At 44.1% G+C, this 16,695-nt stretch overlaps 1 protein-coding gene across 11 annotated transcripts in view; it reads right to left on the bottom strand.

The window, feature by feature from the left end:
* PTK2 (protein tyrosine kinase 2) overlaps positions 1 to 16,695 on the bottom strand; it is a 259,848-nt gene that overhangs the window by 171,808 nt on the left and 71,345 nt on the right. For 9 of the 11 annotated variants that reach the window (XM_078071946.1, XM_078071938.1, XM_078071937.1 and 6 more), the window contains one exon: positions 1,329 to 1,555. In XM_078071946.1, coding sequence (XP_077928072.1) covers positions 1,329 to 1,555 — 227 coding nt within the window. Of the gene's footprint in view, positions 1 to 1,328; positions 1,556 to 1,953; positions 2,075 to 16,695 lie in introns of those variants that run through there. The other 2 variants (XM_078071939.1, XM_078071947.1) reach the window with 2 other exon arrangements.

Genomic DNA, 16,695 nt, shown 5'->3' with positions numbered 1-16,695 from the left:
CAAAATTTCTCTCCAATATGAATCCTCCAATTAACATTAAGGTAGAACACTGGCTGCTGGCCTTTCTACCAAGTGACTGTGTTTATAAGATTAGACATAAAACAAAACTATAGGAAAACTAGAAAAAGCCATCAAGCTTCATAAAAAGTTTGCAACGAGACTACTGTATTTCAATTGTAGCACATGAATAGATGTTAATACATGTTTAAGCCCTGAATGAATTATTCACCTCTCAATAATTAATCCATCTGAACAGTGAGTACTGCGATATTATAGAGGTAATGGGAAATTACATAGAATTCAAATGTAATACTGTGCCCTTCAATCTAAATTCTGCCAATCCCTTTAATTTGCTTAAAAGTACTTAAGGCATATAAGTTAAAGAGTAGGAGATTAATTAGCTTCATTATTATAAAAAGAAAGGGTGAAAAAAGACATATATGTTCATCCTGGCACTGGACACTATCCTACCTAAAGAGGAACACAGAGTAGGTAGAGGGGAAGGAAGGAGCAGTGGTTCTGTAACACTTGGCCAAAGTAAACACTTGCTAAAAATTGACGTCCTGAACTCAGTTTTCTGAAACCACACTCTCAGCCCCCACTCTCAGCAACCTTGGCCCGTGAGGTGCCTCTCACCACTCTCGGCCAGGATGTCACTGACCACCCACAGGCTACCACCTACACTCAACATCACTCACGCAGGCTTCCTCGCCACCACGATTGCCTTGGCAGGCGCACTCTGCACCGCAGCTAAGGCCATGGTGCCCCCCCGCCCCTCGCCCCCAGCTAAGGCCATGGTGCCCCCCCGCCCCTCGCCCCCAGCTAAGGCCATGGGTGCCCCCCGCCCTCGCCCCCAGCAGACAGTAAGCTGCTGTATAAGGGGGGCCCCTTTACATCCCCAGAACCTTGACAAGTGTCTGGTATATGGAACCCATCCGTTTTTGAAGAACCTATCCTATTTAGAGTCATGCAGATACCTTCAAGATTCACTTTCTAGAAAATAGTTTATTTCCTAAGTATTAGAGGCGATTTTAATTGCTTTGTTCTCTTGTATCCTAAAGAGTTTTTTTTTTGAAAAAAAAAGGAGAGGTAAGCATCAATAGCATTATATGAATAACATATGACTCAGTTATTATTTTCCTAAGAGATTTTACAATTAAAATCCTGGTCAGTCACATATTAAGTGAATAAATATTGTAAAGAAAAAGTTAACATCGCTGTAATATGGGAATAAAAATTTTTATCTTTTTTTGGTTATGTGCCATTAAGCTACACGCCTATTTAACCTGAATGTCCATGGAGGATATCTCCTAGGAAAACGTACTTACCCTGACATCAGTAGCATCCCCATGCCTGATAATACTGGCCCAAGTGGTTGGCTCACTGCTGTTTTCAAAATAATGAAAGACCTTCAACACTCGCTCCATTGCCCCAGGGGAACGTTCCACTCCAGTACCCAGGTGAGGCTTGGTACTCGAATTCGGTGTGTGATTCAAGTTTGGATCAAGGTAAGCAGCTGCCATTATTTTGCTAGATGCTATGTATCTGTCATACTCTAGAAGAGAAAAAAAAAAACTGTCAGTGTACCATATTTGAAATCTATTAAAATGTGACATACTAATCCTTATATTAACAACACTGTTCTATGTTCTTCCCCTACAGTCATGTCATATGCAGAAGGTGAGTATCGGGAGAACTGAGACGTGATTTACCAAGATAATCACTGTACTCCCCCGCACACAGAGCAGTACCTAATTCACGGTAGCATAACAACTCTTTGTTAAATTTTTACTAACAAATTAAAAGGCCAGGAGTCCTATTTCAGCTCTGTCAAAAATTCACCACGTTATCTATAAACAATGTCCCCTCACCCTCCTCCCTTTTAAAATCATAGCCTTTAAATCTGTGGGGAAATCTCATAGGAAAGCCAAATACGTTAATTTTGTTGCCTACTTTTGAAAACTTCTATGTGAGATGCAAGTTCTTTCTTCATACGATAAAAACTCGATGAGTGGTCATGACACGAAAACCCCAGAGTTAAAACCAAGTCCTCCCGCTTCGCCAGTCCCTCAGCAGGAGAGGCAGACAAGCCACAACTGAAAGCAAAACTAAACCGCAGAGCGTAAACAAACCAGTGTCTGCCGGTGTGACGGGACCTCCGTCTGGATGTGGGGGGACGGTCTGGCCAACAAGATTAACACTCCCACTGAGAAAACTCAGGAAAGTCAGATTAAAAACCAGCCGAGTGTCTGGAGTCCGCGATGTTGTGAGGCAAGCAGGACAGCAGGGGACAGCAGGGGATAGCAGGGGACACAGATGGAGACATAAGAGACGCTGAACAGCTGCCTTTTCCCAAAGGGCCTTTGCCGATTCTGGGCCTTCGAGAGCCTGAAGATCCAAGAAAAGCCACCGATGAGAGAGAAGCCAGCTGAGCTTCTGGCAGTGAGAGACCAAGTTATGAGCGTGGGGACCCCAGGACTCTGGTGAGCAGGACAGGGTGGAGAACTGACCCACACACTCTGCTAGTTGTCCCTTTACGGTAGTCACCAATCCTGAAACCAAGAGCAGAGGGAGCCTCTAGAAGCTCGGTGAGGCTGAACACAGGCAGAAGGGACTAGGAGTCCACCTGGGACCAGGACACAAGACAGGAACAGCAAGACTGACAAACTCAATCTAACCAACAGAAAGCACTACGCCCGAGCACAATTCACCTCTGCAAGGGAAATACCCAGTAACTATGCACATGAGGTATTCACTAAAACTGACCACATGCCGGGTGAAAGAGTAAGATTCAATAAATATCAAAGGACTAAAATTATTAAAAGTATATTCTGTCTCTAGCATAAAGCTGGACAACAAAATAACTAGAAAATCTCCAACTGGGGGCGCCTGGGTGGCTCAGTTGGTTAAGCGACTGCCTTCGGCTCAGGTCATGATCCCAGGGTCCTGGGATCGAGCCCCGCATCCAGCTTCCTGCTCCTCAGGGAGCCTGCTTCTCCTGGAGCCTGCTTCTCCCTCTCCCTCTGCCTGCCGCTCCACCTGCTTGTGCTCTCTCTCTCTGTCTCTCTCTCTGTGTCAGATAAATAAATAAAATCTTAAAAAAAAAAAAGAAAAGAAAAGAAAATCTCCAACTGTTTGGAAATTAAGCAACGTATTTCAAGTAACCCATTAGCCAAAAAGAAACTCGAAGTATTCTGAATTCAACAATACAATTAAAAGAAAGATCAACACTACATGCAGACAGAGCTGTGATTAGATTAAAATCTACACTTTTTTTTTTTTTTAAGACTTTATTTTTAAGTAATCTCTACACCCAACCTAGGGCTTGAACTTACAACATCGAGATCAAGAGCTGTGCGTTCCACCTACTGAGTTGGCCTGGCATCCCTAAGATCTATACTCTTAAATGCATGTATTAGAAATGAAGATTGAAAATTAATGGTCTAAATATCCATATCTCACAGTACAATTAAGAAGTCAAACAAAATCAAGGTGTTTTTTTTTAACAAGAATAATGCAACTGATAGACCTCTAGCAAGACTAATCAAGGGAAAAAAGATAAGGCGAAAACAACATCAAGGATGAAGCAGAACAGATAAGAGAACGTTAATAATAGGAGGTAATGATAGAATATCAGATATTAATAAGAGTATCATGAACAACTTTATGTCAATGAACATGAAAGGTGAGATGCATACACAATTCTTTTTTTAAAATATTTTATTTATTTATTTAACTGAGAAAGAGAGAGAGCACACAAGCAGGGGGTAGTGGCAGAGGGAGAGGGAGAAGCAGGCTTCCCACTGAGCAGGGAGCCTGACTTGGGGCTTGATCCCAGGACCCTGGGATCATGACCCAAGCCGAAGGCAGACACCTAACCAACTGAGCCATCCAGGTACCCCGAGATGCATACACAATTCTTTGTAAAGTACAATTTAAGCCATTATAAACTGCTGTTGTACAAAACCAAAACCAGAAATATAAAGCCTAAACAGACCTATTCCATTAAAAATGGTCAGTCTGTAATTAAAATTCTTCCCACAAAGGAGTATCTGAATTCTTCCAATAATTTAAGGAAGAATAATATTAATCTTACAGAAATTCTTCCACTGAACAAATAGGGAACATTTCCCAACTTATCTTATGAGACCAGCAAAACAATGATACAAAACCGGACAAGGACAATACGAGAAAGGGTACAAATCAATCTTTCTTATAAACACAGGTGCAAATTCTTAAAAAAAAAAAAATCAGCAATTTAATCACACATTTTTAAATAATATATTATGACCAAGAGGGGTTCGTTAAAGGAATGAATGCAAAGGTGGTTAAACGTTCAAAAAAGTGATCTATGTTTGCAGCAGCCTTCATACCAAAGCACGAAAGCCACCAAGAACACCCCTCAGCAGGTGAAAGGATAAACAAACGGTGGTCCATCCAGGCAATGGAATATTTAGTGCTAAAAAGCAATGAGCTACCAAACCATGGAAAGACTTAGGGGAACCTTAAATGCATATTACTAAGTGAGAGAAGCCGATCACAGTATATGATTCCAACTATATGACATTCTGGAAATGGCAAAACCGAAGAGACAGTAAAATTTCAGTGGATGCAGAGTTTGGGGGGCAGGGATGAAAAGGTGGAGCACAAAGGATTTTTAGGGCAGTGAAAAGATTACGTATGACAGTATAGTGATGATACATGGCATTATACATCTGTCCAAACCCACAGAATGTACCCACCAAGAGTGAACCGTACGGCAAACTGTGGACTTCGGGTGATACTGATGTGTCCATGTAGGTTCATCAGTTATAACACATGTACCACTCTGCTGGGGGATGCTGATAATGGGGAAGGTTATGCATGTATCGGGGCAGAGGGGAAATCCCCGTATCTTCCCTCAATTTTGTTGCGAACCTAAAACTGCTCTAAAAAAAAAAAAAACAAAAAAAACTGTCTTAATTTTTTAAAAAAAGCAATCGATGTAACTGACCAGATTTCAGAAAACAGAAGAACCACAGGTGTCTTAATATATGCAGAAAAAGCATCTGGTAAAGTTTACCAACCACTCATGATAAAAACTCTTAGCAAAGTAAAAACAGGAAGACGTTTCTTTGAACTGAAGGTGAGTATTTACATTAAACCTAACTTAAATACTGCTGGGAAGAGCCCCTGCCACGCCTCCAAGAACAGGAGCGAGTCCGTGGGTGCCCACCACTACCACTTCTAATCACCACTGTTCTGGAAGTCTTATATTAGCCAGGTTCTACGGGCAAAAAGAGAAGTAAAACACAGGGCTGGGAAGGAATAAAAATATCATTATTCCCAGACTGCATGATTATGTATGAAGAAAATCTGTAGGAATACTATACAGGTAAACTCCTGGAATCAATAGATGAATTCGTCAAGGTTGCTGGACGATCAGATGCAATCAGTGGTACTTCTGGTTGTTTCGGCGATCTCTCTTGCTCCCCGAGCTGGACAGCAAGGGTGAGCACACACAGTGCCACCTGCATCCTGAGAAGCAAGCCCGCATCTGCAGAGTCGCTCAGAGGAACTGAGGTCCCAGCGCTGGAAATCACTACCTGTAATACCAAGTGTGCCGAGGGAGAAGCCAAACCAAAAACACTACACAAATACACGTCTGTGGCCCAAAATCAATGGCAGAATCCTTCATAAGTCTCCAAGAAGTAGGCAAAAACATGTCTCAAAAGATAAAGCCCTGCTATAATGCCACGAGAGTGAAGCAGCTCTCCGTGACAGAATGCGGTTTTGTTTTCCAGTTTAGTGCTTTCACCTGCTTGTCAAAATCCCATCTACGCTATGAATTCTCAAACTGGGGAGATTTCCACCACCAAGCCTTCCTGGACTCGTGTAGACAGTTCTGTATCAGATTCTGTTAACAACCAACCACCTCCCCTACTGGCGGCATTCGCATTTGTCTTTCTGTTGGTCTGGAGGATTCTGAGATCTTGGCATCTCCGTCGCCTCTTTAGCAGTCACAAAACTTTGGTTTGGTCAGTTTGAGGGATGGTCTCAATTATGGAATGAGAAGTCCCAAGCGATGCTTTCTGCTACACGGACCGTTCCGTTTCTAATCACTGACAGAATTCCCTGTGTTGTTTGTGTGGCTCTGTATTTGTTTTTGACCCATGGCTAAAGCTGTACAATGGGGGCTGCCAATCTTCTGTGTCTCTAAATGAAACAAGCCCTCCATCATCCTCACCGGAGAGGTAGGCTTTTGCAGGGCTCCGTAACTGTAGCCCTCTGTAATCTGTGGCCAGTTCTAGCTTTGACAACATGTCCAGATTAATCAGCCATAGGCCACTGCCACTTGTGTGCATTACCAAGTATCTTTCCCAAACACCTGTCAAAGAGGAGGAAATGAAAAGATTTTAAAAAAAACTGAAATTGGTTTTGGGGCGCCTGGGTGGCTCAGTCAGTTAAATGTCTGCCTTCGGCTCAGGTCATGATCTCGACGTCCTGGGATCGAGCCCCGTGTCGGGCTCCCTGTTCAGTGGAAAGCCTGCTTCTCCCTCTCCCTCTGTCCCTACCCCCCGTTCCTGCTCTCTCTCTTGCATGCTCTATCTCAAATAAATAAAATCTTTAAAAAATAAAAATAAAATAAAAATGAAAGACAAAAAGCACAAAACTTGTATCATCAGGATCAGTTAACATAAAATTACTGCCAAATTGCTATAAAAGTTTCCAGCCAGATGCTTACACCAAGCGTACCCTTATTTTGTCCCAGACTGCTAACAGTTCCAGTGCCCAGGCCAGCCTGCTGCGCACACTCTGCTGAGCGCCCGCTCGGGCACCGGGGCTCTGACCCTAGGCACACCGCCCCAGTTTAGGCAGCCCTGCATGGGGGCCCAGGGCTTCCTGCAACGGGAATGCTGGCCCCACTGCTGACTATCAGAGCCCCGGCTCTCCCTTTAACACAGGAGATAGACACTTTTGCTGCTCTTGAAAGGTGTGAGGAAACAAGGTGCTGACAAATCTTGGAGTTCACTCTGGGCCTCACCCCACAGTCTCATATAAATGCTCCATAAAAGAGCACATATGGAAGAGAGATGAAATGAACGTCTTCCAGAGTTCCCTAGATGATATTCACTACAACACACTAAGATCCCACCAAGACAGCAAACCGATTATGCTTGAAATATGCCGGCCCTTTAATAAAACTTGAGATGTTTGCCAGAACATGAGAGAAGCAGCAAAGAATGCAAACTGATACAGCTAAATTAAAAAAACTTAAGACGTAAACAAGTTTGGAGAATTTTTAAGAAGTTGGTGATGATACTAGTTACAGTAAATCCTTAAACAAACTAGACTGGTGTAAAAACTTTCTTCTCCCAAATGTTGTTCTTTCATACAAGATTTGGGTTTCTCTTCTCATAAAGAGTCTAACCTGAATATACTAAATTTCATATACTGATTTTACTTAACAAAGAGCTAACATTACTTAAATATTTAATGCTGTAATATCAGTATGTGACAGCCTGTATTTTCCAAAAGCAGCTGTAAAAGTACCTCCTTCTCTAGTGTGCGCTCTCTCTCCAACAGGTGGAGGCTATGTCCCCCCCCCAGATCTGGGGGGGCTTCTGACTAGCCTAAGAAACACCCTACGCTAGGTATTAAAAGGCAAACTAGGTTTCCTTGGTTCTCTTGGGCTGCTCACGCTCATGAAACCCAACCAACATGCTCTCCAGGAGCACAAGAAGCCCGAGACCTGAGCTCCAAGAACCGAAGCCTGAGCTGAGCTTCCCGCTGAGAACCAGCACCAACCTCCGAGCCACGTGGCAGAGCCACCCTCCGAGTGGGCCCTCTGGCTCCCAGCTGTGCCACCCGAGCTCCCACCACATGGAAACAGCTGTCCCTCCCTGTTGAGCCCTGTCCAGACTACAGATCTGAACAAAATAATTCTTGTCATTTTAAGCCACTCAGTGTTGGGATGACTTGTTATCAGCAATAAGTAACTAATATTGCATGTATTCCAGTTAAAGTAAGCATGGGTGGTTCTCGCTTTGCACAGGAGTGTGGGACCCCACGATGACTTGACAAAAGGGGTTTGAATAGCATCTGCCTTCTTCTTCCCGTGACTCTTACGACTAAAGATACGGAGTGAGCATCTTTCCAATGTCTTGGCAAACTGTCATAATCCTTTCTAAGTTTTGGGTCAGCATCCAACATTTCACCCCTTGTACGTTCAGTGTCGTAAGCCATCTCTGAAAGCGCCTCTGATACGAATTTTCCTGCCACATCACCTCCTCTGGAACATCCTCTTTTTTGTCACAACTCTTTTCTTCACCTGTCAATAAGTTCACCTTTACTTACGAAGCTCCTCTGACAACTAGAAAGTCTGGCTCCACAGCAAAGCCAACATTCCTACAGTCAGCGACCTGTTTCTGTGACTGTCTCAGTCAGAACCCTGCACGGTGATCTGCAGGGTGCAGGAAGTTTCTGCCGCACCACACACACACATTTAGCAGTCCTCGTTACTTCCTGCCGTGCTGCCGGGATCTCTGTGTCTGCATCGTCTCCAGCTGTAGCATCTAGAGCCTGCCCAAACTCCATGCACAGGCTTTAAAAGCTGAAATCACTCCTGGGTCCACTGGCCAGATTAATGCAACGAAGTCTAGGGGCGCTCCACGAAGCCGAGGGCTCTGTTGCCCCTGCTCCCCGGTCACCAGCTTCACGGGGCCTCAGCACGTTCAATTTCACTTCGTGTTACCGTTTCCTGCTTCAACTCTGCATTTCATCTTTGTTGCCCAAGTCCCTTCTCTGATGACCCATCTTTGTAAAATGTCACAGGGGTTTATCACTGGCTAACAAGAAGGCACCGCGACTACACGTCTGCTGTCTGTGTATAAACTGAGCACCAGACGCAGGGGGGCCAGGCAGCAACAGACTGGGAAAGAGCTACCGCGACTGGCCACTGGTCACACTTCACATCTGTTATTCTGTAGTGATCTGAAGACTCAGTTTGTACTTTATGCAATTGCTCACAGTTGATATATGTGTTAACTAAAATTGAGCCGTTCTGTTGAGGACTGGTATTATTTAAGCTACAGAAATTGATATATGTGCATACTGGAACCTTGCGAAGCATGGACTGCCTGTATAACAAGTCAACTAATATCTTTATTAAACAGATTGTTTTTTGGATTTCAGATAATATGGCAAATTATGTAAATCATTTACTTTATTTGAGGTATCACTATAAAAATTTTAATGCTGTATTTCTGGTGAAAATATTCAACATTAGTCTTTAACATCAACTTTAAATTAACTTCTAAGATTGCTAATATTGAGACCTTGAAAGTAATTGGTGAATAATTTTTGGAGACTTAAAAAAATCCTAAGGAAATGAGGAATGGCAAAATATAAAGAATACAAATATGCTGAGTTACATACAGTCTTACTTACATTCAGCCTATTTAAACATATCTTACTTATAAAACCCACATTAACAAAGTACTGTTGAGATGAGCAGGTTTTAAATCTAAAGTTAAATGTGTTAAGTTTATCATAACCTACTCGTGCATATTTATTTATTTATGCTTTAAAGATTTTATTTATTTATTTGACAGAGAGAAAGAGAGAGCACAGTAGGGGGGAGGAGCAGAGGGGAGAGGCAGAAGCAGATCCACCCCCCAACCCCCACCGAGCAGGGAGCCTGATGCAGGGCTCTATCCCAAGACCCAAGATCATGACCTGAGCCAAAGGCAGACCCTCAACCAACTGAGCCACCCAGGTACCCCTACTTGTGTATATTTAAACTCAGAAACATAGAGGTGGCTACTGGCCAAGATTGTGATCTGTTCCCTTATCTTAAAAAAGGAGGAAAACCTAGAAACAATCAGAAATAATCTTTAGCATATATATCCAATTAGCTAAACTCCTAAAACAAATGTTAAAGAGATTCTGTCTTGGGATCCAGATGGAAAACTGATCTTTTCCTTTCTTAATATTACAGCAACCTTCCACACTGGACACTTCTAACATTGCTAAACCCTTCTCGTTTTTTGCACTTGAAAAAAAACAGAACTATAAAAGTGCTTTGTCAATTTAGAATATTAAAAATAATTAAGGTATACCCTGTGCTAGATTTCCCAAATTTTTTTAAAGACGTATTTATTTGAGAGAGAAGGGGAAGGGGAGGGAGGGAGACAGAACGTGCACGTGAGCGGGGGGGGGGGGGGCAGAGGGAGAGAGAATCTCACGCAGACTCCCCACTGAGCGTGGAGCCCAACCTGGGGCTGGATGCAGGGCTCGTTGCGGGGCTTGATCCCACGACCCATGAGCCCATGACCTGAGCTGAACCCAAGAGCTGGACACTGAGCTGCACCCCTGGATTCCTACACTTCGGATCACTGTGTTAGGAAGCCACCTCCGTGCGCTCAGGTGGCTGCAGCAGGCCTGTGTGCTCCCACGTAAAGCTCAGAAGTTAAAACATAGACCACCAGCAGACAGGCCTTCGAGGCTGGTTATGATTTCAGCACCCAATGAAAACAAAGGGGGTTTTCTCTGTAGACACCTCTAATCAAACACGGGAAAGGAAATAATGACTTATTTGAGACACGTCTTGAAAATCACACTGGTTATGCCTGAAGCCTGTACGAACACCGGTGAAGGTCAGAGGAGAATCCTGGGGGCCCTCCACACAGCAAGCAGGTCTTATGTTTCTACTATTTCCGGTATGATGAAAACAGTTGTCCAGTTTGATTTAATGAATTCAGAAGGACTTCAATCAGATGACCCAACTGACCCTACCACAAGCGACAGATGTTAGACATCTTTATCCTGTGTTGGTTCAGTCTACTAACCTGTTGTGACCATTCCAGTCCTCTCTGCTCTCCTATCTTTCCCTTTCCCTGTCGTTCCAAAACAAGCACATTAGCGGACAATCTGTCCAACTGCCTATTTGACTCTCTATCCCTAAAACTTTCTAGCAAGGACCTTAGAACTGAAGCTATGAAAACCCAAATGCTGCTGTATTCCACCACAAAACTAAGAATCACATTTCCTTTTATCTTCAATACCAGAATATTATTAACCCTAAGACACCTAAACCAGCCTCCAGGCCCCAGTAACTAACCAATGATACTGGTATTTCCTTGAGCCCCAACAGAGCTCAGGGACTCTGAGAAACAGGAGAAAACACGAGCCTGAGGATCAACAGTCTGGGCCAAGGGCCTTCCTCAGAGAACTACACAGACACTAGTATGGATCTATTTAAATTCTCTCAGGGTATCTGTATTCCCCACCCAAATCAATTTAAGTACAGACGAATTGTTAAAAGCCAGGTATTACATGCAATATATGTATATCCTCTCAAAACATAACCACCCAATTATTCTTTGTGAAATCAGATGATTGTCCCCTGCATACCGAATTAAAATGAACTCTCCAGTTACTTGTATTTATTAATAGTTCGATGTGACATGTCGCTGGGAAGGGCCTAAAAACCTGTAGTTCACCAGTTTGTAGGAGGATCTCTATGCTGGCTAGGAGTTCCCAATCGAGAGCACGGGATCATATGTTACAGGCAGATAGGGCACACAGAACACTAAGGGCTCACCTCACCAGCAAAAATTCATCGGCTCACAGTCTTAGATGTTATAGTTATTCTCAACTATTCACTGGATAGCCAAGGTGGAAACTGTACAACAGATGTATCCTGGGTAAATAGTTTAGGAAAAAAAAAGTCCACTTTGTTATCCAAGAGGGACCAACCTGACCCAAGAGACCTTTTCTCTCAGGCCTTAAGCCATAATGAAGGTTCCCCCAGTTTCTCGTGACTGTCGTGTTAGCATCTTCTTCTGTGTTAGGTGGCTAGGTATTTAAATACTATAACAAAGCCATTGTACTGAGCTAAGATCCAATTAAAGCGAGAGTAACAAAAGGAATGGAAATGGATAAAAAGGGGGTTTGGGGAAACCATGACGAGGAAAATGGCCCAGAGCTGGCCTAACTAAAGAAGAAGGGCCTCCAAGAGGCTGCCAGCCAAAGTCACACAATAAACGAGCATGTCACACACCCTCTACTGTTTCTAGGAGCACCCGCAGGTAACTGAAGCTGCCTCCCCAGACAGCCATCCGTGTGCTCAAAGCAAACTCTGATAAACTGCAGCCAACTGGGGCGTCTGGGGGGCTCAGTCGCTGAGCGTCTGCCTTTGGCTCAGGTCATGATCCCAGGGTTCTGGGATGGAGCCCCGCATCAGGCTCCCTGCTCAGCGGGAAGCCTGCTTCTCCCTCTCCCACTCCCCCTGCTTGTGTTCCCTCTCTCACTGTGCCTCTCTCTGTCAAATAAATAAATAAAATCTAAAAAAAAAAACTGTAGCCAACTGACCAGGTCATATCAAGACACAAATGTAAAGATACTGCTTAATAATTTCCATCTTCTCTATTCTAACAGAACAGTAACAGTAATATGAATGGATAAACAAACTGGCCTATCCATACAACAGAGCAGAAGAGCATTCAGCCATAACAAGAACAAAGTCCTAAAAAAAAAAAAAAAAAAAAAGAACAAAGTCCTGGTACCACTACAACATGGCTAAATCTTGACAACATTATGATAAGTAAAAGCAGCCAGACAAAAGGCTGTATGTTGTAGGATCCATTTATATGACAATTCCAGAACAGGCAAATCCAAGGAGACCAAAAGCAGATACGTGCTTGCCAGAGGCCGGGGGGAGGGAGATGGGGAGTGACTGGCCACGGGTATTGGGTCTCTTTTTGGGGCGACGGAGCTGGACAGTGGTGATGGTTGCACAACCCTGTGCATACACTTAAAACCACACAGAGAATTTCATGTTATGTGAAATTCTCTTACGTGAATTTTATCTCCATTTTTAAAATTTATTTTTTTTAAGTACAGTTTTTCTAATGGCTCCAAAATTTTAAACACCAACAATGCTAAGTGTGGCAAAGATGTGGAGCAACTAGAGCTTTTATACGCTGGTAGCTGGGCTATAATTTGATACAAGCATTTTGGAAACGATCTCTGCTAGAGCTGAAGAGCACCGTGACACACACTATGAGCAGCCATTTCAGTCTTAAGTACCTGCCAAAGACAGACACATGCAGTATTCATAGCCGCACTATTCCTATAGTTCAAACCTGGAAGCAACCCAACCATCCATCAATAATAAAATAAACTGTGGTATATTCTTAAATGGAATACTATGCAGCAATGAAAAATAAGTGCTACATGCAATAACATGGATGAATCTCACAGACGTTATGATAAACAGGCAAAACTGAGTCATGGTGACAGAAATCAAAATGGTGGCCATCTCCCCAGGATGCTGACTGAAAGGAACCATAAGGGAGGCTGCTGGGGCTGGTGACATTGTAAACACTGATATGGAAGGCAGTAGTTAAACCTACACCAGGATACATAGGATGTGTGCATTTTACAGTATATTTCAATTATATACCTTTATTTACAAAATGAGAACAAAAGTTTTTGCCAAAAGACTCTTATGCAACAATTAACTAAAAGCAACATGCCATGCCAAATGCCCTGGCTAAAATTAATTGCCTGAACCACAGTTACCAGCCTAGCAAAGAAGCAACTCACATGGGCACATTTTATAAATGGCAACTGTTCTTGATTTTTACGTTTCTGCCTATGCCTCTCTTCTAACTGTACATGAACATGCTATTTTGCAAAACATGTAAAATGAGTGATGCTTGCAAATCCCAAATTACTGTTCATTCACCATCTTCTATGAAAGGAATTCTTTGTGCACATACGGACATACATATGCACCTATGTACATACTGATGACAGAGATCTTTGAGAATCTGTTGAAAAATATGAACATTTTCAAGAGAAAATGTATACACACTAAAACACACAAAATTTTGTATATGATTGCAAAGTTCGTGGATCCTCAAAACTCATACTTGGACCCCAGCTCTAAGACCAACAGTCCAGCCAATGGAGGCAAAGTCTGCCAGCACCAGCACTCATTACAAATCATTAAAATCACCACTTCCTGGGCGACTCTACATGCAAGGAAGGACGTGGGTCATCTCATTTCATTTCATCTCCACCACAGCTGCTAGAGACGGGTGGTGCACCTGGTTACAGCAACACAAAAGTCTGAGATGAAAGACACTGCGTGTTCCAAGAACCTAAGTCTCGAGACCTCAGTGGCCGGGTGGTGACAGCGTGACACTGAGGCTCTGAAGCCCTTTCAGTTAAGGCACACTGTACATCTAAACACCAGGGAGCCCCTTCAGCCCCACCTAACAATGTTCTCTGCCCCGAAACTCTCAAGCTGAGGGAAGCAGTCCACTTTAATCAGTACGCACACATGCACGTGCACGCACACACACAACTACTGCAGTCCCCATACTAGGAGGAGCACAGTGCATGCTGATGGGCGTGGCACATCGTGTCACACACACTGTAGGAAAGGCCAGAGAAACCTGGTGGATCCGGCACATCCTGTAACGGGGCTTTCTACTGCAGCTTCCCTGGGATCGATCGGGAATGGGAAGGAGGAGGCAGGAAGAGATCTTTTTCCTTATCATTCAACCAACGGTAGCCAATGTGATGAAAAGGAGTGGAGGAAGTATGGCCAGATGGAGTGGGTGCATGGCCGGTGGGAGGCTGGATGGGTGTGTCTGTGTCACACGACAGGACCCCCGGGTCTCCTGGAAATCGCAGTAGTAAGGACTGTCCCTCTGAAGCCAAGCTAAGGAGGTCCGTGCCTGGTTCCTAATTACATCTACTGAGCACATCAACCATGATATACATTCTTGAACACATCTTTGTTGCTAATTGCAAATCTCCCAGATGAAAGAAACACGGTTAAAGTATTTTTCTATAATAGTACTTTATTTTTTTTAATTTAATTTTATTATGTTATGTTAATCACCATACATTACATCTTAGTTTTTGATGTAGTGTTCCATGATTCATTGTTTGCATATGACACCCAGTGCTCCATTCAATATGTGCCCTCTTTAATACCCATCACCGGGCTAACCCATCCCCCCACCCCCCTCCCCTCTAGAACCCGCAGTTTGTTTCTCAAGAGTCCATAGTCTCTCATCGTTCATCTCCCCCTCCGATTATAACTGAATGATATGTTTAAAGATGTAAAGTAAAAGAGTTAATGCAGATGTTCCAAAATCCATGTAGAAAACCTACAATAACTAATTCCTTGAGCACTTCAACATTTCTGAGTTTTGTATCTATCATTTTGCATACTGCATCAGAACACTTTCCTTACAAAGAAACTATCTCAATACAATGCTTTCAAAGAGTAGAAAAATCATGCTTGTAGCCGGCAGCTGGGGGGGCAGGGGGGACAGGGTGCTCCTCCTGAACCTCTTCCTTACAGGCGCGAGCACTTGGCCTACCCGGGCTTCGAGTGCCCACATTCTCCTTGCCATGTTCCGCAGCCGTACTCCACAGCAGTCTTACCATAAGAGAGCTCCCATGCTTCCCCCTTTCCCCTGGTACCTCCTGTTAGTAATCCTTCAAGCTTGGCTCCTGGAACCCCTATGATGAGCCCCGCTAGGCACTGCGCCTCGTACTGGGTGCCTGAGTCCTGGGAGGGCTACAGATGCTGAAGGTTCATGTCTGTTCCCCTGGAAGCACTTTCCAACTTGAAAGAGGTGTGAGAACAGAGCCTAGCCCTCTGTGATGTTTAGAGACAGAAGAGAGAAAGCTCCTCGTTACCAGAGGAAATGAAGAAGCTGCAGCCGGTGGGACCGAGAGGCTGAGAGACCAAGTCAAGGAAGGAGGTGCCAAACGCAGGACCTGGTCAAAGGAAGAACCTCCGCACCTGGGTGCAGTGATGGGGTGGGGGGGGATAGCCTGCTGAGAGAGAGTTCCACAGAGCTTATAAAGAAAGGAGGTGCAGACCGGAAATGCAAGGAACTCATGGCATTTTGCTGCAAAGGGGGACAAAGACATGGGGACCCACCTGCAGAGAAGGCAGGGTCTTCCTGCTGGCCCTGCGTGTGGCACATGAAAGCTGACCGGAAACCAGGTCAGGCCGTTTTGCAGATGTTCACTAAGTCCAGGACTAAGATCTCAGTGTACTCAGACATGGTATATGGTTAGCCTCTATTAGGTAAGGAAAACCTGGGGCATCTGGCTGGCTCCGTCTGCAGAACATGAGACTCGATCTCAGGCTTGTGAGTTCGAGGCCCACGCTGGGGGTAGGGTTACTTAAAAAAAAAAAAAGGCAAAATTGAGTCTAGTATTACAAGGTAAAGAACAGAAAGGCTTTTACTGAATATTGCCAACGTGCTGGCTACCTAAGCAGTTTGCTACATACATTATCTCACTTACTTTAATCCTGATACAAATCCTAACAAGTACACATGAACCCTCCCATACAAGACAGACAGCTAAGACATAAAACCGAGGGAGGAGCAGGGTCTGGATTGACCACCCCTGCCTCAAAGAACACCTAGAAACTGCACAGAACACAGGAAGCACCTGCTCTCAGCCCGACACAGGCAGCACCTACCCATGACCTCTGAAGGAGGGGCAGATGAAGTGAGACCGGGCTCTCTGCCAGGAGGCAGCTTCTGGATTGCAGTGCAGGGAGGGTAACCCAGAGCCTGGTGAGCTCGAGAAGAACAGAGAGGCAGGACAACTAGAATTTGCCAGGAGTCGCAGAGAGAAAAAGTTCCAAATTCTCCATGGAGCTCCCCT

Source organism: Halichoerus grypus, chromosome 5, assembly GCF_964656455.1.
Source record: "Halichoerus grypus chromosome 5, mHalGry1.hap1.1, whole genome shotgun sequence".
NCBI lineage: Eukaryota > Metazoa > Chordata > Mammalia > Carnivora > Phocidae > Halichoerus > Halichoerus grypus.
This window is presented reverse-complemented; position numbering and strand designations above follow the sequence as displayed.